This window comes from Saccopteryx leptura, chromosome 3 (genome assembly GCF_036850995.1).
Source record: "Saccopteryx leptura isolate mSacLep1 chromosome 3, mSacLep1_pri_phased_curated, whole genome shotgun sequence".
Taxonomy (NCBI): domain Eukaryota; kingdom Metazoa; phylum Chordata; class Mammalia; order Chiroptera; family Emballonuridae; genus Saccopteryx; species Saccopteryx leptura.
Window position 1 is genome coordinate 268,865,983 of NC_089505.1, and position 21,681 is coordinate 268,887,663.

A 21,681-nucleotide genomic window follows, 5' to 3' on the forward strand; every position below is an offset into this window, starting at 1 on the left:
TAAATGGCCTCAGGGGGCCGCATGCGGCCCGCGGGCCGTAGTTTGGGGACCCCTGTTCTAGAGTCTACCTTTACAATGAATCAGCTCCAAAGACTCCTTCTGTCTGTCGCAGTGCCTGTCCCAAGGCAGAAGCACATGAGCACGGTCAGTCGGCGAGATGCTTCCCCCCCCATGCAATCAGCAGTGACATGCTTCCAGAGCAGGGGCATTGCTGAGCCAGGCAACCACACATATTGGTATCTGCCAGAAAGCACCCATGCCAGTAATCCCAGGCACTTCAACCTCATCCTCAGATTAATCAAAATATGTGGTTGAAAACCATCTTTTACTAGCTCACTAAAAAAAAAAAAAATTTTTTTTTTAATTTTTTTTAAGTTGTTAAGTGACTGGAAACAGAAGCTTGTGATACAAGAGCTCTCTGAAGCGTATCTGCAAAGTCGCCGCCCTGACAATGTAATATCTCTTTGCCTAAACAATATTTCTGAGAAATCATTACAGATGACACAGACATTTCCCCGGGAAGAACTCAACATCTAGTTTTATTTACCAGAGTTATTCTTGTCGTGTAATATTATTGCTAGAGGAATTCTAGTTTAGGGGATAAAGATTGGATTTATTTTGCTTTGTGTCTTTAAAAAACTTTAAATGGGTTTTGAGTGAGAGTTTAGATGTATTTACCATTTTCCTCTAAGGCTTTATATTTTTAATTTACTTGTAGCACAAATGACTTGGAAAATCCATTATCCAGGAATCTTCTGAACATCTTGTTTCACATTATAATTCACAAATTCCCAGAAGCTTCTTGGGTTGTCTGGAATGGCTGCATTAGAGGACAGTCACTCAAATTGCACTTTTTGACGGCAGAGTTCCAACTGACTGAACTCTTTTAAATCGATGAGCAAATGTGAACTCTGCAGAGTGTCTCCCTAGAGTTGAAATATTTAACGGAATGTTGTTTTTATTATTTCTTTAACAGCTATCAGGTGAGGCCTTTAAGAGATACCTGAACCCCCACCCCCAAAAAAAGGTGCCAACTGAGAGTGTTTTTACCCTTTGTAAGGCCAGTAGGTGCGGCCACCATCACAGTCACCTGGCCCGTGCAGGTTTGCATTTGATTCGGACAGACAAAATATATTATGCTCACTTTGTTAAAGATGGCGCTGCCCAGGTGGAAGCCCATCGCCCAGGTGATGGTATTGGATGCCCTTCTTGCTTGAGATGGGCGTGATTATATTAATGTGTGTTGGGCGTGGGCTGTGGGCAGGCAGGATCTTTGTAGCCTGGGGCTGGGTTTTGGGACTAAGCCTTTTCCACCCTTTTTGATGTGGGGTGGTGCACTCTCATGAGGAGTCCCATTATGCCTCAGATAAGTGACTTTGTATCCGAGACTTCCTTGTTTATATATTGGATTAAAGGTTTTGGTTTCTACACTATAAAGTGAGGCAGACTGGGAGCTTGCTCTCTCGGTTCCTGAGATTAGCATTAGAGAGCAGAGCAGAGAAAGGCCACATGGAGGAGACCAAGAGAAGCAGCCAAGATGGTGGAGTGCTGAGGGAGAAGCCAGTTTGTGCAGAGTTTGTGCAGGGAAAAGGAAGGAGATGGGGAACAGAGGTGAATAAGTCTGGTGAGCTAGAAACCTTTGATTCTAGGAAACTCAGATAAGTCAGTAGCTTTGTGAGCACTGAATAAGTGGCTTTTGGAGCCCAGTGTGTGTATTTCTTGCCCACTGGGTGCAAGCTAGGATTAAAGATGATGGCCCACCAGTTCTTGGCCCCATTGTTTCATTACTATCTGTCTGAATCCAATGCAAACCTGCATGGGTCAGGCGGCTGTGATGGTGGCCGTGCCTACTGGCTTTACAGACAGTAATCTAATCAGAAGATACTCAAGCGTCAGGGACAAGCCATAGTTTTATAAACTTAAAGATGATCTGTGACAAATAGAAGAATGTATTGCAGAGTACTGAACCCACCCTACACCAGCCCCCAGCAAAAAAGTAGAGTTTTAGGTTTAAATGGGGTAGCTTGAGTTTTTCACAGTAAACAGCTATGAATTAAAAGTACTTATTGAGCCCTTATCTTCTGCTTGATGCTGTAGCAGTATGACCTAAACATTTTCTTAGTTAATCTCAGAAATCTCTGGGTTAGGATCATCATCATTTCTGGATATGGAATGAAGTGATGATCTGAACCTAGGCAGCCTGGAGGCAGACTCTACTCTTTGCTGCCCCACTGTGCTGCTTCCAGAGAGAAAGCACATGCAACTGGCGGTGAAAACACCTTCCTTAAAGTATGCAGCACCGGAGAGAAACCTCTAACCACGGGCAGAATTTGAACGCAGAGAAGTGTGCATGTGCCAGATGGTGGAGACAGTGTGAAGGCAGGAAAGTGTGAAGCAAGTTTAGGAAACTCAATAGTCTGATTTGTCCAGGGAGGCACCACTCAGCAGAAATAGTTGCACTAGGAAAGGAATAAAGGTGCTAGAAGCAAGAGATGAGTGAAGACAGAATCCACCCAAGACTGGATGTCCAATGGTAGAACAGAAAAAATGTTCATAAGGTAAATTTCAAATAACAGTGCAGTAAAAAAACAAAAAAAGGCCCTGGCCAGTTGGCTCAGTGGTAGAGCAGCAGCCTGGCATGCAGGAGTCCTGGGTTTGATTCCCAACCAGGGCACACAGGAGAAGCGCCCATCTGCTTCTCCACCCCTCCCCCTCTCCTTCCTCTCTGTCTCTCTCTTCCCCTCCCACAGCCAAGGTTCCATTGGAGCAAAGTTGGCCCGGGTGCTGAGGATGGCTCTATGGCCTCTGCCTCAGGCACTAGAATGGCTCTGGTTGCAACAGAGCAACGCTCCAGATGGGCAGAACATTTTCCCCTGGTGGGCATGCCGGGTGGATCCCGGTCGGGCGCATGCGGAAGTCTGTCTGACTGCCTCCCCATTTCCAACTTCAGAAAAAAAAAGTGTATAGTTATTAAGTGCTGAGAAGAACCAAGGAGAGAAAGAAAAACCATTTTAATAGGTTCTGAAGCTTCATGAAGGAAGAGGAATTTGAGTTGCATCTCTGATGTTGAAGACTGTGAGCACATACCCTTAAAAAGCTGATGGGTCCCTTGGAAGGCTAAGTTTCCACAAGAGAACCAGAGGATCATGCAGCAAGGTGTATGAACTAACCCCCAAAGGAAGAATAACCACAAAGGAAGATTTTATTAGTAAAGGACACTGCACTGGACCAAGAATGAAGTGACCTATATTCTAGTCCAGATCTTCCACTGAATTGCCACATGATTTTAGGGAAGTCTTTTTTTTTTATAGAGACAGAGAGTCAGAGAGAGGGATAGATAGGAACAGACAGGAACGGAGAGAGATGAGAAGCATCAATCATCAGTTTTTCGTTGTGACACCTCAGTTGTTCATTGATTGCTCTCTCACATGTGCCTTTGACCGCGGGCCTTCAGCAGACCGATTAACCCCTTACTCAAGCCAGTGACCTTGGGTCCAAGCTAGTGAGCCTTGCTCAAACCAGATGAGCCCGTGCTCAAGCTGGCGACCTCACAGTTTTGAACCTGGGTCCTTCTGCATCCCAGTCCGACCCTTTATCCACTGCGCGACCGCCTGGTCAGGCAGGGAAGTCATTTTATTTAACTTAGAGTGATTCATCTGTAAGGTGAGGGTTGACCAAACTACCCACAAGTGGGTAGTTCACTCTCATTCCTTGAGCCTAATACAATAAGTACTTAAAGGAGTAGTCAAACAATAGTCAAAACTACCTGAGTGTATTTTTAAGACACATTCCAAAATGTTCTGATGTAAAACTTAACGTGTTAGATGTCCATCTATAATAACTTCATATTTCAGTTAACATTGAAGTCTCAGCTCCCTCGAGGTAAATGCCAAAGACAAGAGGACAACAAATGAAGATATACCCAGTAATGAAATTACCAATAGATCAATGCACTTGAAATCGCAAAGATTTAATATCATTTGGAAGGAGAAAAGCCATTTTATTTCGTTCCAAAATGAAAGCAAATTTATTGTAATTACTGAGCAGCTTTGAAAAGAACACCAAAATTCTTAAGTCTCTGTTAAATGTAGAATAAGGTCTTATAAAATAAATACAAAACATTAACATTTGAATTTAAATAAGGCAGTGTTTCTCCCTCCCATTTCAATGAGTTCATTAGGCAAAAAAAGCTTTGACCGTCTCTGATTTCTCCCTCTTTCCCTCCCTTTGATTTTGTTGTATTTTAAAATTCAGGATGTGTAGCTTCAGCAATAAACGAATCATCTGTAAAAGATGGATGGATGTTGGTAGCTTTCCTAAATTGATAATATAGGTGGCTTCTCTAAATAATTAGAGGGAAGTGACTAAAAATATTTCACTTCTGCCACACTGGGCAGAGTGCAGCAGGAGAGTAAGAAGCTGGGAAATTCCTTGGCAAGTGGTATAGGGAAACTGAGACAGCTGATTAAACTAGCCTCAGCCAGCACCCTGACCCACGTGCCTCCTTCTCCTCTGCATGACTACTCCCTTCAGCATTAAGCCCTCAGGACAATGAGGTTCTAATCAGCATCAAATAATCTTAGGAAGAAAGCATCAAGTCTGTTGACCAGAGACAGAGTGTTGGTCAAACTAGAGATAATAGCTAGGCCTCAGTTGTGTTTCAGCTCCAGGCCCAGAAGAACAATAAAGCCAGATAAAGCAACACCATGGCTGGCATTAAGACCAGATGCAATGACCGATGACCCCCTACTCTAGCACCGACCCATCAGTAGAGAGCATGACCCTGACCCTGTACACTCATTTTGATGAACCAGCATATTAAAGGACACACCCGGAAAGCTATGAATTCTTCCCTGTTGAGCTCCTTCCCTGAGACCCCCCTAAAGTTCCCACCTTTAGAAAACAGATAAAACTCTTAGGACAAAAATCCAACTCTTAGGACAAAAACAGATAAAACTCTTAGGACAAAAACCAGATAAAACTCTTAGGACAAAAAACAGATAAAACTCTTAGGACAAAAATGTTCTCTCTCTAGAGTACAGTCACATCTTTTTCCTTCAGGTCTGTATTCTTTGCTTTCTTTCTCCTAATCTCTAAAGGTCCCATGAGACTTGCAACCAGGGAAGCAACAGGCAGTGGCAGCTCATCCTGGGCTAACCCACTGAATCTGTCCCCAAGGTCCCTTCTCTTGCCTCTGTAACCTGTTCCCTGAGTCTACACAGCCCAGCTGGCTCACTTTTTCTACCCCTGTGGCTTTCTTTCTAAAAGGTCAAGACAGATTTCTGAGCAGCCACCTTGATTCATCCTTTTTGAGTGTACTTCAGCTTTGCTTGCTAATTAAACCCTCTTTTGCACTAAAGTTCTTGGCCCTGAATTCTTTCTTTGCCAAATTCAAGAACTGAGATCTGACTTAACCTGTAACAAAAGGAAAAGGAAAAGCTCCACCAAGTGACCAAAGGCCCCACCCACGCTTTGAAGACTCCAGACTGCTGTTGCATGTCTTCCCTGGCTCTGGTCTCCCTCTGGCCCTGCTCAGCCTCTGGGCTTCAGAACTGGTCCTGCCCTGGGAACCATCTGTGCACACCAAACTCTTAAAAACCAAGGAAAGATGAGGAACCTACAGTTGTTACTGGCTTTATGCATTGCCTGTATTTACCCATGGTATGGCTAGTAGCTGCTGCCATCATGGCCATGCAGGTTCTCACTGAATTCGGGTAGACGATAAAGAAACAGTGGAGCCAAAAAATGGTGGGTATATGGCCAGAGGCTGCCATCACGCTATTCACATGGAGGTTCTCATTGAATTCGGGCAGATGGTAAAGAAATGGTGGAGTCAGAGGATGGTGAGCCATTCTGTTTATTGGTGTCTCACCAAGACAGGCAAGCCACAAGAGAAGACAAGGGAAAAGCAGAAAATCTGCTTTTCTCATAGAGGGTAAGGGATCAGGGAGGCCTCTGCAATGCTGATAGTAGGAACTGAGAGAGAGTGAGAACCCCTGGTCTGCTTCATTTCATAGTGTAGAAAATTAAAGCCTTTAAGCCAATATACAAATAAGAAAGTCTCTGATACCAAGCCACTTATCTGAGGCACAAATAGGATTTTTTTTTTTTTTTTGCCTTTTATAAGCAAGCAAACCTAAAAAATGCATTTTACAAACTTATTTGCCCAACACCCATTGAACCATATTTTCCATTCACCTAGGGAGTTTGCTTATTAAAGGAACCTTGCATGAAATCCTTCTGTAGAAAAAAGAGCCCTTTGATAATACAAATACCTCCCAATTGATAAGGTTTTGTAAGGAAGGATTTCCAAATCTTGGGTTTCACTGAAGGGGGACACAGAGCCCTCTTAACCCTGAAGCTCTCCAGCTGACATTATTTTAAGGGTTCATTAACAATCCAGTAAGCTGGACATACAGGTTCCTTTGAAGTTTATTTGTGTTATTGGTAAGTGTAAAGCCAGTGGCCACGGCCACCATCACAGCCGCCTGGCCCATGCAGGTTCGAATTTGATTCAGACAGATGGTAATGAAACAACAGAGCCAAGAACTGGTGGGCCAGTAGCTTTAATCCTAGCTTGCACCCGGCGGGCAATAAATACACACAGTGGGAAAACACTTCCCTTTCCATCCAGGGCTCCCAAAGCCACTGACTTATCCAAGTTTCCTAGAATCAAAGGTTTCTACCTCACCAGCCTTATTCACCTCTGTTCCCCATCTCCTTCCCCCCTTTACAAACTGCACAAACTGGCTTCTCTTTCAGCACTCTGCCATCGTGGCTGCTTCTCCTCTCCTCCACATGGCCTTCTCTGCTCTCCTCCCTAATGCTAATCTCAGGAACCAAGAGAGAGCAAGCTCCCGGTCTGCTCCAATTTATAGTGTAGAAATCAAAACCTTTAATCCAATATACAGACAAGGAAGTCTCTGATACAAAGCCACTTATCTGAGGCATAATGAGATTCCTCATAAGAGTGCACTACCCCCTATCATGCAACAGTCAAGGGTGTGGGAAAAAGCTTAGTCTTAAAACTAAGCCTTAGGCTATAACCACCCTGCCTGCTTACAACCTGTCCCCCACACCCAATGCAAACTATAAGTGAGCAAACATATATATCATATTTACAAACTTATTTGACCAACAATAGGGGAAGCTCAAGAGTCAAAATTTTAGCTTGAGTAATGGTGGCTTTAGTTATGGTTAGTGGGCAAAATGGTTAATGCATGTAAAAGCTTTGTTCCAGGAACTAGGATACCTGAGCAGGCCTACAGGACTTAATGAGATCTGTGAGCAACCTACCTTTGTGCCCTCAGGGGAATTGCAAACAAAGCCTTTGTATTCCAAAGAATGAACTCTCACTGACTGTAATCCAATTAACTTTGATATGACCTAATTAACTCTCCCTTAAAATCCAAAAACCCTTACCTATCATTTTGTTCCCCTTATAAGCAAGGTTGGCTGGGGAAAGGGAGTTGAGATGACTTGGGAATAAAATCCCACTCTCCTCAGATTGCTGGCCATCTGAATAAAGTGCCCATAAAGATTCGATTTCTGTCTCTGAATTGGTGACAGGCAGCATGAACTCTGTTACATTTTCCGGTTTCACTATTAAACTTGCAAGAGAAAAAGAAGAGGGGCTGAAAGCCCACCCTTGAGTACTCAAGAAACATTAGGAACAATTAGGGAGGAATAATGTGGAATCTTCCTCTTCAAGGTGACTGGGTTTATCTGAAGCTATTTGCTTATCTGTAGCACAGCCTCTGGTGCTGGGCTCTGACACATAGTGCTGCTCTGGGTGCTTGGCAATTGGGGTTGGCCAGGAAGGGGTCGGAGTCAAGGACTCAGGTGAAAGAGTTGATGGGGAAAACTCTAAATGTGAGATAACCCTTCTGAGTAGTCTGACCTTGAGGTGAAGGGACAATGTCTTTATTCTCTAAAGTGACCAATCATTCTCCTTTAGGGAGGACAGTCCTGTTTTTGTAAGTCCCGTCCTCCCTCAAAAAGTGTCCTCCTACATGTCTTCCTTTTTGATATTGGAAGACTAATCTGTAAATGTCCATATTCAATTGATGCAGAGTTGATCCACTGTATGTGATGTGATGTATTTGTACTTGACATGACAATTCATCAAGCATCAGTACAGTGCGGCGAGATGCAATTATGAGATGCAAGTGCTCCTCACAGGAGACCTTGAGAGAGCACATAATATACCAAGCACACTGTTGGGCGGATAAAATGTATTATGCTCACTTTGTTAAAGATGGTGCTGCCCACATGGAGATTGTTGCCCAGGTGATATTAATGTGTGTTGGGGGCAGGCAAAATCCTTGTAGCCTGGGGCTTGGTTTTGGGATTAAGCCTTTCCCACCCTTTTTGATGTGGGGTGGTACAATCCCATCTTGACTCAGATAAGTGACTTTGTATTAGAGACTTCCCTATTATGTATATTGGATTAAAGGTTTGGATTTCTACACTATAAAATAGGGGCAGAACGGGAGCTTGCTCTCTTGGTTCCTGGGATTAGCATTAGAGAGCAGAGCAGAGAAAGGCCACGTGGAGGAGGCCAGGAGAAGCAGCCAAAATGGCGGAGTGTTGAGTGAGAAGCCAGTTAGTGCAGAGTTTGTGCAGGGAGATGGGGAACAGAGGTGAATAAGTCTGGTGAGCTAGAAACCTTTGATTCTAGGTGTTGGGCAGATAAAATGTATTATGCTCACTTTGTTAAAGTGGCACTGCCCACGTGGAGGCCATTGCCCAGGTGATATTAATGTGTGTTGGGGGCAGGCAGGATCCTTGTAGCCTGGGGCTTGATTTTGGGATTAAGCCTTTCCCACCCTTTTTGATGTGGGGTGGTACAATCCAATCATGCCTCAGAGAAGTGACTTTGTATTAGAGACTTCCCTATTTTGTATATTGGATTAGAGGTTGTGAAGCTACAATATAAAATGGGGGCAGAACGAGAGTTTGCGCTCTTGGTTCCTGGGATGATTAGCATGAGGGAGCAGAGCAGAGAGAAGAAAGAGGCCATGTGGCCAGGAGAAGCAGCCAAGATGGTGGAGTGCTGAGTGAGATGCCAGTTTGTGCAGAGTTTGTATCTGGGATAAGGAAGGAGATGGGGAACAGAGGTGAATAAGGCTGGTGAGCTAGAAACCTTTGATTCTAGGAAACTCGGATAAGTTAGTGGCTTTGAGAGCACTGAATGTGAGTGGGTTTTGGAGCCCAGTGTGTGTTTTTACTTGCCCGCTGGGTGCAAGCTAGAATTAAAGAAAATGGCCTATCAGTTTTTGGCTCCGTTGTTTCTTTACCGACTGTCCGAATCCAATGCGAACCTGCATGGGCTGGGTGGCTGTGATGGTGGCCCTGGCCGTGAATACTGGCTTTACACTAGGAAACTCGGATAAGTCAGTGGCTTTGTGAGCACTGAATGTGAGTGGGTTTTGGAGCCCAGTGTGTGTTTTTACTTGTCCGCCGGGTGCAAGCTAGGATTAAAGACAATGGCCCATCAGCTTTTGGCTCCGTTGTTTCTTTACCAACTGTCCGAATCCAGTGCGAACCTGCATGTGCCGGGCTGCTGTGATGGTAGCCACGGCTGCTGGCTTTACACACGCAAATGGCTTTGTGTACTTCTTACTGAAACACCACATGGCACAAACAACATTGTAGACTCACGATTATTTCTTTCTCAGTGAATATTCAATCATAGACTGTGATAAGGTGCCAAATAACTGTAAAACTTAGTGTTGGCAATGCCATTTTAAAGAAGAAAAGTCCAGCTTCTTGCCCCCTCCTTTCTATGGAGAATGGAGGGAAAAGAATGCAGGAGCTTCCTGGCTTACAAGGACAAATGGGTCTAGTCGTAGCACTGGGAGGCCACTACTTGCTAGACAACAAAGAGGATAAAACTTATCTGAAAACTTCCTCTTCCCCATGCTTAAGATCCTTTAGGAGACAATGTTTGCATATCTTAATTAAAATTTCTACTCTGATTTTAACTTTCCTCCCCTCCTAAAGTCCTGAGAGTGACACATACCTCTATACAAATAGATCACAAGACCACTCCCCCTGCTTGAAAAACCTGCATTCTATAACATTTTATATGCTTTCTAATAATCATCCCTCTTGAAATCCTTTATATCAGTGGTAGTCAACCTGGTCCCCATCGCCCCCTAGGGGGCGTTCTAGCTTTCATGGTGGGTGGCAGCGGAGCAACCAAAGTATAAATAAAAAGATAGATTTAACTATAGTATGTTGTTTTATAAAGATTTATCCTGTCAAACAGCGAAAATCCAACATAAAGTACTTGGTAAGTAATTGTTATTATATGCTTTAACTTGGCCCTGGCTGGTTGGCTCAGTGGTAGAGCGTCAGCCTGGCATGCGGAAGTTCTGGGTTTGATTCCCGGCCAGGGCACACAGGAGAATGCCCATTTGCTTCTCCACCCCTCCCCCCCTCTCCTTCCTCTCTGTCTCTCTCTTCCCCTCCCACAGCCGAGGCTCCACTGCAGCAAAAGATGGCCTGGGCGCTGGGGATGGCTCCATGGCCTCTGCCCCAGGCGCTAGAGTGGCTCTGGTTGCAACAGAGCGACGCCCCAGAGGGGCAGAGCATCGCCCCCTGGTGGGCATGCCGGGTGGATCCCGGTCAGGTGCATGCGGGAGTCTGTCTGACTGTCTTCCCATTTCCAGCTTCAAAAAAAAAATACAAAAAAAATATATGCTTTAACTTGTTGTGACTGTGCTTTATAAATTTTTATAAAGTTACTTCCCTACTTTATAAATCACCATTACTGTGGAACTGGTAGGCGGTTAGAAAATTTTACTACTAACAGAGATACAAAAGTGGGCAGTAGGTATAAAAAGTTGACTGCCCTTGCTTTTTTTTTTTTTTTGTATTTTTCTGAAGTTGGAAATGGGAAGGCAGTCAGACAGACTCCTGCATGCACCCAACTGGGATCCACCCGGCATGCCCACCAGGGGGTGATGCTCCGCCCATCTGGGGCGTTGCTCTGTTGCAACCAGAGCCATTCTAGCGCCTGAGGCAGAGGCCATGGAGCCATCCCCAGCGCACGGGCCAACTTTGCTCCAATGGAGCCTTGGCTGCGGGAGGGGAAGAGAGAGACAGAGAGGAAGGAGAGGGAAAGGGTTGGAGAAGCAGATGGGTGCCTCTCCTGTGTGCCCTGGCTGGGAATCGAACCCGGGACTTCCACATGCCAGGCCAATGCTCTACCACTGAGCCAACTGGCCAGGGCCACCCCTGCTTTATATGTATAAAAACTTGTGAACTAAAAAACTTGTAAACTAGCTTAGCTAGTCCCAACACTTTTAGCGAAGGTATTTATATTTACACTTGGTCTCTCTCCTTATCTTTTTTTAAATTATTATTGATTTTAATTTATTGTGTTTATAAAGATTCTAGTGTCGCCCTGAATGTCTCCCCCCCCCCGTATTCCCCTCAACATCTTTCTTGCTCCCCTCCCCATAGCACCCTCCCCCTTCCCTTCAGCTTTATCCCATCCTATCATCCCCTTTCCCTCTGTTCTCTTTTTCTCTGGTCCCTTTGATCTCTCCTCTGTCTCAGTTCTGTTCCTCAGTTCACATTGTTCATTGGATTCCTCAAATGAGTGAGGTCATATGATACCTCATTCTTTTTCTGCCTGGCTTATTTCACTTAACATAATAGTTTCCATGTCCATCCATGTTGTCACAAAAGGTAAGATTTCCTTCTTTTTCATGGCCTCATAGTATTCCATAGTATATATGTACCACTGCTTTTTAATCCACTTGTCCACTGACGGACACTTGGGCTGTTTCCAGATCTTGGCTATTGTGAACAATGCTGCCATAAACATGGGAGTACATTTCTCCTTTTGAAACAGTGCTATGGTGTTCTTAGGGTATATTCCTAAAAGTGGAATAGCTAGGTCAAAAGACAGTTTGAATTTTAATTTTTTGAGGAATCTCCATACTGTTTTCCATAATGGCTGCACCAGTCTGCATTCCCACCAGCAGTGCAGGAGGGTTCCCTTTTCTCCACATCCTGGCTAGCACTTATTCTGTGTTGTTTTGTTGATGAGCGCCATTCTGACTGGTGTGAAGTGATATCTCATTGTGGTTTTAATTAGCACTTCTCTAATGATTAGTGATGTTGAGCATTTTTTCATATGCCTATTGGCCATCTGTATGTCCTCTTTGGAGAAGTGTCTATTCATTTCTTTTGCCTATTTTTTGATTGGATTGTTTATCTTCCTGGTGTTGAGTTTCACTGTGGTTATAAGGATTGGGGGGTAGACCCTAGAAGATTTGGGAATGTCTTTGCCGGGTATGTAAACCAATTGTCACAACTGTGTTATCTTGTGGTATAGGAATGCTTTTTTTCCTTTTAATAGATCCTATAGATAGATGTTGTAGTCTTGTTTGTAATTGACTATTGTACCATGCTCCCTCCTTACCCACCCCAACTAGTACTTGATTTTGTATAAAAGAAGGTCTAGAATAGTAAGAGGGCCTACATGATTTGGGATTGTGCCCCATGTAGCTAGCCGGCTAATTAATAAATTCCTCAAAAATTCATTTGGACTTGGTGTCTCTATGTAACCCATGGATTAAGGTACAGTAATTTACAACAATACAGATAAACACAATTCACGTTTTATTAATTATCTATTTAATAATTTCCAAATAATGTACATATAATTTTATTTACAAGTATTTTCCCAAAATTCAAGTTTTAAAGTGGAAATCTAACCTCAAACTATATCTATTAATAATGTATTTTGATTAAATAGTTGCATAAAACAGACTTTTTTTTATTAGAAAATGATAAATACCCCCAAATATCACTCCAAATTAGTGGTTTTGTTTGATATTTAGTTTTACTATATGAGTACTTTTTTCTTATAATTACTATTAAAAATTAATAGGCATATAAGCATAATTACAACATAAAATATTACAAATGTTTTTATTATGCATTTATCATAGTACAGTGTATTATTGTTGTTATTGTTGCAATGAATAAAATGTCTCTTTTATTTATGATATTGCTTTCTTCGATTTACTTTTGTCCTTTTCATTGTAAAAAAGCTGGTCACCTCATATTTATATATATTGACCAGTCATTGGATATGGGCTGCCCAGGAAAGAAGATGTGATCTTGGGTGAGGTGATGATTTTGGCCTGAGGGTAATTCCAGGAGAACCAATCAGTGGAGAGCTTTAGCTGCCCACTTTCCCATGTGCTGGGGAAATGAGTGCCTCAGTCCCAAAGGGTAATTTTGGCAGCTCACCACAGCACACACTATAGAGAACCCAACTGCACTTGGTTGACCCTACACAGGGTTCCCATCTGTGCCAACGGGCCAGTTTGAAAGTCAAAACCCAGCAGTGAAAGATACTACATTGATCATAACAGATAGCAACTAGGAAGGGTTTTGGGTCAGCAGTTATCCTCTAAGCAACAGAGATACTGGGACCAGGATCCGGTTTTCTGAGAAGGCAGGGCAGGCATTCCATTCTTAGATGGACTCTGGGGAGGCCAGACAGGCTACAAGATAAGGAACCAAGGGGAAAACAAGCACCAACATGGTGTAGGGTGAAGCAGGTATAATCCAAGGCACTGCAGGCTCACTCCTAACCTCCAAATATTGTTGGGTTTAGACAATGCAGAGAGACACAGGGCTTCACCAAAGTCAGAACAAATGACAAGATCCCAGAACTAGGATGAGTATTTGACTTCTTCCTAAGACTCAGATGAGACTGCTTCTACTTCAACTTTTAACTATAACTAGAAGGGCTGAGGAACTTGCAGGTAGGACTCTTGAGTAAATGGAGATACCAGAAACAATGAAAGGAAGGCAAACTTTGTTACCCAATCTGAATGTTTGTTTCAATATCTGTGCCAAAGGCACTTGGACAAGGTGGGATTTGATCATAATCCAGGTGTTACCTATGTTACATAATTTATTCATTTAGAAATTAAAGTTTAGAACTGTACAAAGGACTTTGAAAATGTGATCATTGTAAGCCACATGGTTTCACAGGCATCTCACTTCTCAAGAGGCAGAAAGAACTCCCCACCTGCAAGTTAAAACTCACCTTTGCTCTCTAATCCTGGCTCTTTACCATGCGTGTGAGATGCATAGTTTGGAAACATTACCCTTTGTCTGAGGTAGAAAAGTCTCTGTCCCTCTTTTATTTTTCTTTATGTATAGCTTTCAGGCCTTTTTTGACCTTGGACAGAAGAGTTACTGAACTGTCCTTGCCTTTGGCCTTTTCCCCCCAGTTCTCCTTGGCTTCTGCTCTAATATCTAATGATGTTGACTAGACTTTTCCACAGAGTTCCTGAAGTTCACAAAATTCTTGGAATACATGTAGGCCTAACTGAAAGAAAGAAAGAAAGAAAGAAAGAAAGAAAGAAAGAAAGAAAGAAAGAAAGAAAGAAAGAAAGAAAGAAAGAAAAGAAAAGAAAGAGAGGGAGAGGGAAAGAGAGAAGGTGGGAGGAAGGGAGGGAGGGAGGGAGGAAGGGAGGGAGAGAGGGAGGGAGGGAGGGAAGAATGACAGAACAAAGGAAGAGAGGAAGGATGAGAGGAAGGAAGGAAGGAAGGAAGGAAGGAAGGAAGGAAGGAAGGAAGGAAGGGAGGGAGGGAGGGAGGAAGGAAGGAAGGAAGGAAGGAAGGAAGGAAGGAAGGAAGGAAGGAAGGAAGGAAGGAAGGAAGGGAGGGAGGGAGGAAGGGAGGGAGGGAGGGAGGGAGGAAAGGAGAAGAGAGGTAAGGAAGGGAATGAGGAAAGAACTCAATAAATCAAAATAAAACTCTTTTTCATTTGTCTCACAGATACAGAAGGTTAAGTTGAGCATATTCCTTCATTCAAGTAACATTATCATTGGTCCATCCAAAGTCCCTCTCTGTTTTGAGTTATTTATTTTATCCCCTTCTACTTCCTTTCAACTTCCCATACGCAACCATCCTAATATCTGTTTACATGTTTTCTTTTAAAATGTTCATGTTGCCTGACCAGGCGGTGGCGCAGTGGATAGAGTGTCAGACTGGGATGCAGAGGACCCAGGTTCGTGACCTCAAGGTCACCAGCTTGAGCACGGGCTCATCTGGTTTGAGCAAAGCTCACCAGCTTGGACCCAGGCTTGCTGGCTTGAGCAAGGGGTTACTCGGTCTGCTGTAGCCCCACGGTCAAGGCACATATGAGAAAGCAATCAATGAACAACTAAGGTGTTGCAATGAAAAACTGATGATTGATGCTTCTCATCTCTCTCTGTTCTTGTCTGTCTGTCCCTATCTATCCCTCTCTCTGACTCTCTGTCTCTGTATAAAAAAATAAATAAATAAAAGTCTATGTTGATATGCAGGTATTTTGATTCTGCAAGTAGTATTTATATATATCGTTTTCTTACTTTTTTCTCTCAGCACCATGATTCTAAGATATATGCTGCTCTGTGTTTCTTTAGATCCTTGCTTCCAACTTCTGAACAATTAGTTAGGTGTACTGTCCACATTTTACCATTCCCTCCATCAGCTGTGAACACTCCGGTAGCTTCCAATCCACCTGATGCCACAATGCTGTGAAGAAAATCCTTGTACAGTTGCCCTTAAGTATCAGTGTGAGAATTTTCCTGGGATGTATAGAGTAGTAGAAGAGCAGGGTATTGAGACAATCACATTGCTAAAAGTTTCTGGCTTCATGGAAAGAATCATAGAAGCATCCAGAAAGAATGGAGCACCTTAAAGGAAGTACATTCAAAAGGTTATGAACAAATCACAGGCCATGTGAACAAACAAGTTTAAATACAGGAGACAGACACTTTAATGCTTAGGAACTGCTGCCAACTAAAGATGCATCAGAAATAAAGACATGACATCTCTAAAATAAAAACATAGGGCAGTGAAAACAACAGTCTTGGATTCATAGAACCACATTCTCCACATGGCTTCAAGAGAATACATCTGTTATGGAAAGCTCAGTGCTCCTGCCTCACCCAGCCTCTCTCCCCACTCTCTGGCCCCCAGGCCTCTATCTTACCCCAGCCACATCCACAGAGCTACCTGCTGTTTGCTCAGTGGTTCTTTTATGGTGGGAACTCAATCACTCTGCCTTTCCAGTGCTGTGGCATCAACATCAACTGTAAAATTTCATCCTGCCGCAAAGCTGCTCCATTGGGGATGACCAGCACGTGATCTACTGCTGCTCTCCCTTCTGTCTGACCTTTGCTCCGTATCCCTCATTCCTACATCAACCAAAAGTTCAAACAACCTCCCTGGTCAAACCCGAGCCAAGCTGCTCTCCTGAGAGCCACACTGTGCCCCCTTTTGGAGGAGGAGGCTGCCTGCTGAGAGGCTTCAGGGGCTGGGTCCATTTGCACATAAATGGCTCTGAAGGGTTCAGTTGAAGCTTTTATGTAAACACTCTCCAAAATATGTTCTTCACTGCATTATCCCAGCAATAAAGATTCTGGAATCAGAATTTGGCTGTCACTTTTATTGATGTTGCATGGGGTACAGTAGAATACAGCTTTCTCTTCTGGAAATTTATTGAGTTGGCAGTGCAGAGAGCAATAAAATTGTGTTTTTAATCAGTAAGCCAAGCGGACATGATTCCAGAAGACATATAGGAAGCAAACATGCCGCTGTAAGAAGATTTCTCCCCCACTGTCCCTGTTCTTCTTGGATGCCCTGTAAAATAAGTTTGGGTATTGAACGATGTGCTTGAGGGGACTGTCTTCAGGAATAGATTCAGATAGCCAGTTTGGATTACTTCCTCAAGTTGTACCATCTCTAAGAGACTATTGAGTGAGAACATTATGCTGAAATGAAATTTCTTTGCATTAGCCCCCAGTGAGGAACTGTTGGTAAGAAACTTTGCAGGAGAACCATTGAGAGTATAACATACCTCCTTTCAAGAGAAGCAAGGTTACAAGGCCTGTCCCACCATGCTAACTGAGAGTGAATAGAACAAGGTTATAGGCGGGTGTGAATCACTCACACAACACCTTACACCAGCAGCAAGTCTCTCCCAAAACTATAAGATATCTTACTGAGTCAGGTCTGCTCATCATGGAGGTGCTCCTTCCTGGCAGCTAAGGCCGTCTCTGCTGCAGAGACACATGAAAAACAAGGCAGCATTCCCACCTCCAGGGGTCCCCAAACTTTTTACACAGAGGGCCAGCTCACTGTCCCTCAGACCGTTGGAGGGCCGCCACATACAGTGCTCCTCTCACTGACCACCAATGGTGGCCCTTCCGGAAGTGCGGTGGGGGGCCAGATAAATGGCCTCAGGGGGCTGCATGCAGCCTGCGGGCCGGGCCGTAGTTTGAGGACGCCTGCGGGGCCACCTCTGTGCTCACATTCATGATATTTGTGTCCCAGCTGAAATGTCCAGCTCCTCTCCCCATCTCCCTGCCAGGCCCTGAGCTAAAACCTTAAACTACTGCAGATGCTTGATAAATGCTGGTTGGACATTCATCCCTGCCTGGCAGGTGCTTTCTCCTGAGTTATCTTAACCCCAAGTTCCTTTATCACTCGTACATCATCCTGTTCTGGTTTTGCTGTTGCTGAGTAATCTCTCTATTCTTAACTCTTATGTAATGCATAATTTTTATCTCAATTCAAGAACACTTAAATTGTTCCTCTGGATATAAGTGAGTGGCTGAAAAAAATGCTCTATAGATGTTCTCCCAAAATGGCATGAGATGCCCATGTCAGTTAGCCATATTAGCTAGTGCTCTTGAGATAATGCTGTCTACAGAAAATGGAGCATGTTTTAATGACTCTTCCCTTCTCCTGTCTGCCTGATTTTCAGTTGTACTTTCACCATTCATTAAGAAAGCTTCTTTTCCCATCATCCCAACCAAGCCTATAGGGCCACTCTAGAACAATGTATTAACTATTTACTTGGTGCCAGGCCCTGTCCTTTACATGGGTTATCTTCATTAATCATCATAACAACCTGGAAAATTGAAATTATTATTTCAATTTTATAGATGTAGAAACAGAAACAGAGGGCTTAAATATAAATAACATGTTCAGGGTCACTGTTGGGCAAATAAGTTTGTAAAATTTGTGTCATTTGGTTTTGCTCACTTTTATTGTTAAAAATGGCACTGCCCACATGGGGTGGCTGATTACCTTCATGCTTGGGAAGGGGCTTGGTTATGCTAATGTGTGCTGGAGGAGGGACTTTCACTCCGAAAAGTTTTAAAAGGAGGAGCTAGGAGGCCATTTTGAGAGAAGAGCACATGTTGCAGGGCAGGGAGGCCACGTTGTTGCAGAGGAGAGGCAGCCAAGATGGCAGGGTGCTGAAGGGGAATAGAGGTGAGGGGCTCTGTAAGCTCCACTGAACTGGTGAGGTGGGAGCCTTTGATTCTGGGAAAAACTGGAAAGATTCTCCTGGTTGTGGAACAGGAGAACATGTGAGTGGGTTTTGGTGCCCTGTGTGTTTGTTTTTTACTCGTTGGCTGGTATGAGTCTAGAATAAAGGATGGCCCACCAGTTCTTTGCTCCGTTGTTTCATTACCGTCTGTCTGAATTAAATGGGAACCTGCATGGGCCAGGCGGCTGTGATGGTGGCTGCAGCTACTGGCTGTACAATCATATAGCCAGGTGTAGTGAGAGAGTGGGGATTTGAACCTGAATGTGTTTGATCCCAAAGTTCAGGATCTATTTTTTATTACTATTATTTTAGAGAGACAGAAAGGGAGAGAAAGAGAGACAGAAATAACGTTCTGTTCCTGTATGTTCCCTGAATGGATATAGAACCCACACCTTTGCACATCAGGACAACACTAACTAATCAAGCTATCTTGCCAGGGCCCAAAGTTCAGGATCTTGAGACTTGTTTGGAGGTTCTAGCAGGGGAGCACAGCTACTCGTACACCCTTGACTGAAGAACAGTCCTCTCTTCTACAGGTCGTCCTCTTAGACCAAGCGCGCAGCTTCGGGAGGGATGCACATGGAGCGGTGAGGGAGGAAGGGGACACCTGCCTAGCCAGCCAGATCAGCCGGATCAACCCTGGTGATCAGTGGGGTGACGGATGTCACAGCCAGATCGCCCTCACATCCCAGGATCTTAATCAAAAAAATTACACACTGTTTGATATACACCAAGAATAAGTCATGACATATCTTTTTATATATGAATATAAATTTAGAATTCTCAACCTAAATTCAGTAGTTGAGAACTCTGTAGTCACACACACACACACACACACACAATTTTATTGATGAACTTAAAAAGGCATCCAATCTTACATCTTAAACTTTTGCCTTTCCTTTTTTCTTTTCTAGATCACTCACCTATCTCCTTATCAAAATAATTCCATCTCAAGCTTTCAGAGGACTTAATGAGGTCGTAAAAATGTAAGTAAGATACTGCATATCAAAAGACATTTATAATTAGAATAATAAATTTTTTTCTAAGAGAAAGCATAGTTGAAAGGGGATAATTTTTCCAGGAGAGAAACTGTAGTTGGGAAAGCCTAGTACTTTTATATTTTTAGTACAAATAATATGTAGGGACCTTTGAACAATGGTATGATTTTCAAGAGTCATTAAAATCTAGATAATTAACCTTTCTTCAATGAGCTGAATGCATTTTGGTAAGTGATGATAAACTTTTCAAGTAGAAAAGATGATAGACCCTAATCATAATAATTCTCCTGCTAGAACAGCTATTCCCTCATGTCACAGTTTTATATTATACCTACAGGCAAGAAAATGTGTTGATACTATAGATTATTGTGCATGAGAAGATAATCTTTGTATGTAAAATATAATGAACGTATGACAAAAACACAATATTTCTGGCCTTATTGATAAAAGGCATTTATCAAAGTGCAGAGCAGCCTGATAAGGCAGTGTGACCTCACCTTCATGTCAGATGTAACTTCAATCCTTTGCCCTGGGTCTCAAGACCCCATACGTGGAGAGAGAGCTTTCTCAGTCCTCCTGGATTACCGCACCCGCCTTAATATTAGTCTAAGTCAAAGGGTCTAAGGGGCCATTTAGTTCCCAGAGAACACCTCTGATCTTAACAATCCACTGGGCTTCCAAAGCGATTCTAGCTCCTTGAGGAAGCTCTGACTGTTCTTTAGGATATTGGCAAGCAATGAGCATAGTAAAAATAATTCCTTAAGAATTAGTGCATATTTTAAGAAATTCAGTGCAGGTTACAGAAATGTCAGTTTGCTTGAAACTAACTCTTCGTCTTCTGCTCTCAAGTTCAAATGGTTAAGTTTTGAGAACTTTTAATCCATCAAGACCTCCTAATGAGAAAAGTAGCCACAGTTAAATAAGCAAACCATTAGGTAGGAATAAGAAGAATCCGCCCTGGAATGATCCATTACTGTGTTGTTCATGAAAGAAATGAACTGCTTTAGGCTCAGCCTTTCTGTGGGCTAAAGCTCTCATCAAGTCTGAGCCTTTAGTGAATGTTAACCTTAAGAACATTCAAGTATACAATTTGTGAATTTGAGACTTTTTTCGCAGTTGGCAGCAAATGGTAGTTTATGTTAGGATTTTAGAATAACATTGACATTACCTATATGCTTGGGAATAGTATAAGGCAAAACTGTTTCCTTTACTTTTGTGGGGTTGTTTGTTTGTTTTTCAAAATAATCAGTTCATTCATTAATCCTAACAGTCATTGATTCCTAATGTACCTGGCATGATGATGCCACCAGAGTTCAGAAGTGAATGGGACGTGTTCTTTGTCCTCAATTTGCTAACAGTCAAAGAAATAGACAGTAACCCAAGAAAGACACTATCGTTGGAGTTGACCACTTGGCAATTGCCTCACAACAGGTTATGGAAAAGAGAAAGAGTTATGAAACAATGAATTCAACCCAAATTAAAACCTCACTAGAATAATGGAGTTGGGAACCCAGATAGCCTGATCCTGGTCCTGAAATCTTCCTATAAACACCAGGTGCCACTGGTTCAACCACAGTGGAAAACAGTATGGAGTTACCTTTAAAATTTTTTAATGGAATGGGTTTATAACCAAGTGATTTCACTCTGGGATTATCCAAAGAAATCTAAAACACTAATTTGAAAGCACATATGATCCCTATGTTTATTGCAGCATTATTTACAATGGCCAAGATCTGGAAGCAAGTGTCCATCAGTGGACAAGTGGGTAAAAAAGCTGTGGTACACAATGAAATATTACTTTGCCAGAAAAATAATGAAATCTTATTATTTGCAACAACATGCATGGACCTAGAGGGTGTAATGATAAGTGAAATAAATAAGCCAGAGAAAGACAAATACCATATGATTTCACTTATAAGTGAGATCTAAAGAACAAAATAAACAATAAACAAATTGAAACAGACTCAGAGATACAGAGAACAGACTGATGGTTGTCAGAGAGCAGGGGAGTTAGGGGGCAGGTGAAAAAGATGAAGGGATTAAGAAATACAAATTGACAGTTTCAAAATAGTCATGGGGATGTACAGTATAGTACATGGGGAATGTAGTTGATAATATTTATAATAACTATGTATGGTGCCAGGTCAGGTCAGGGGGAACACTTTGTCAAGTATGTGATTGTCTAACCACCTGAAATTAATGCAAAATAATATTGACTGTAAACTGTACTTGAAACATTTCTTTAAATGGGCACAAATAAAAGGTAGATGGGGGGGGGAATACCACTAGTTGCCTTTTCTCTTAGAAACTCAATTT

The 21,681-nt window shown here is 42.8% G+C and overlaps 1 protein-coding gene across 1 annotated transcript in view; it reads left to right on the forward strand.

Moving 5' to 3' along the window:
• Positions 1-21,681, forward strand: part of LHCGR (luteinizing hormone/choriogonadotropin receptor) — a 231,427-nt gene that overhangs the window by 170,944 nt on the left and 38,802 nt on the right. Inside the window, exon 7 of the mRNA XM_066372725.1 lies at positions 19,282-19,353. Coding sequence (XP_066228822.1) covers positions 19,282-19,353 — 72 coding nt within the window. The remainder of the gene's footprint in view (positions 1-19,281; positions 19,354-21,681) is intronic.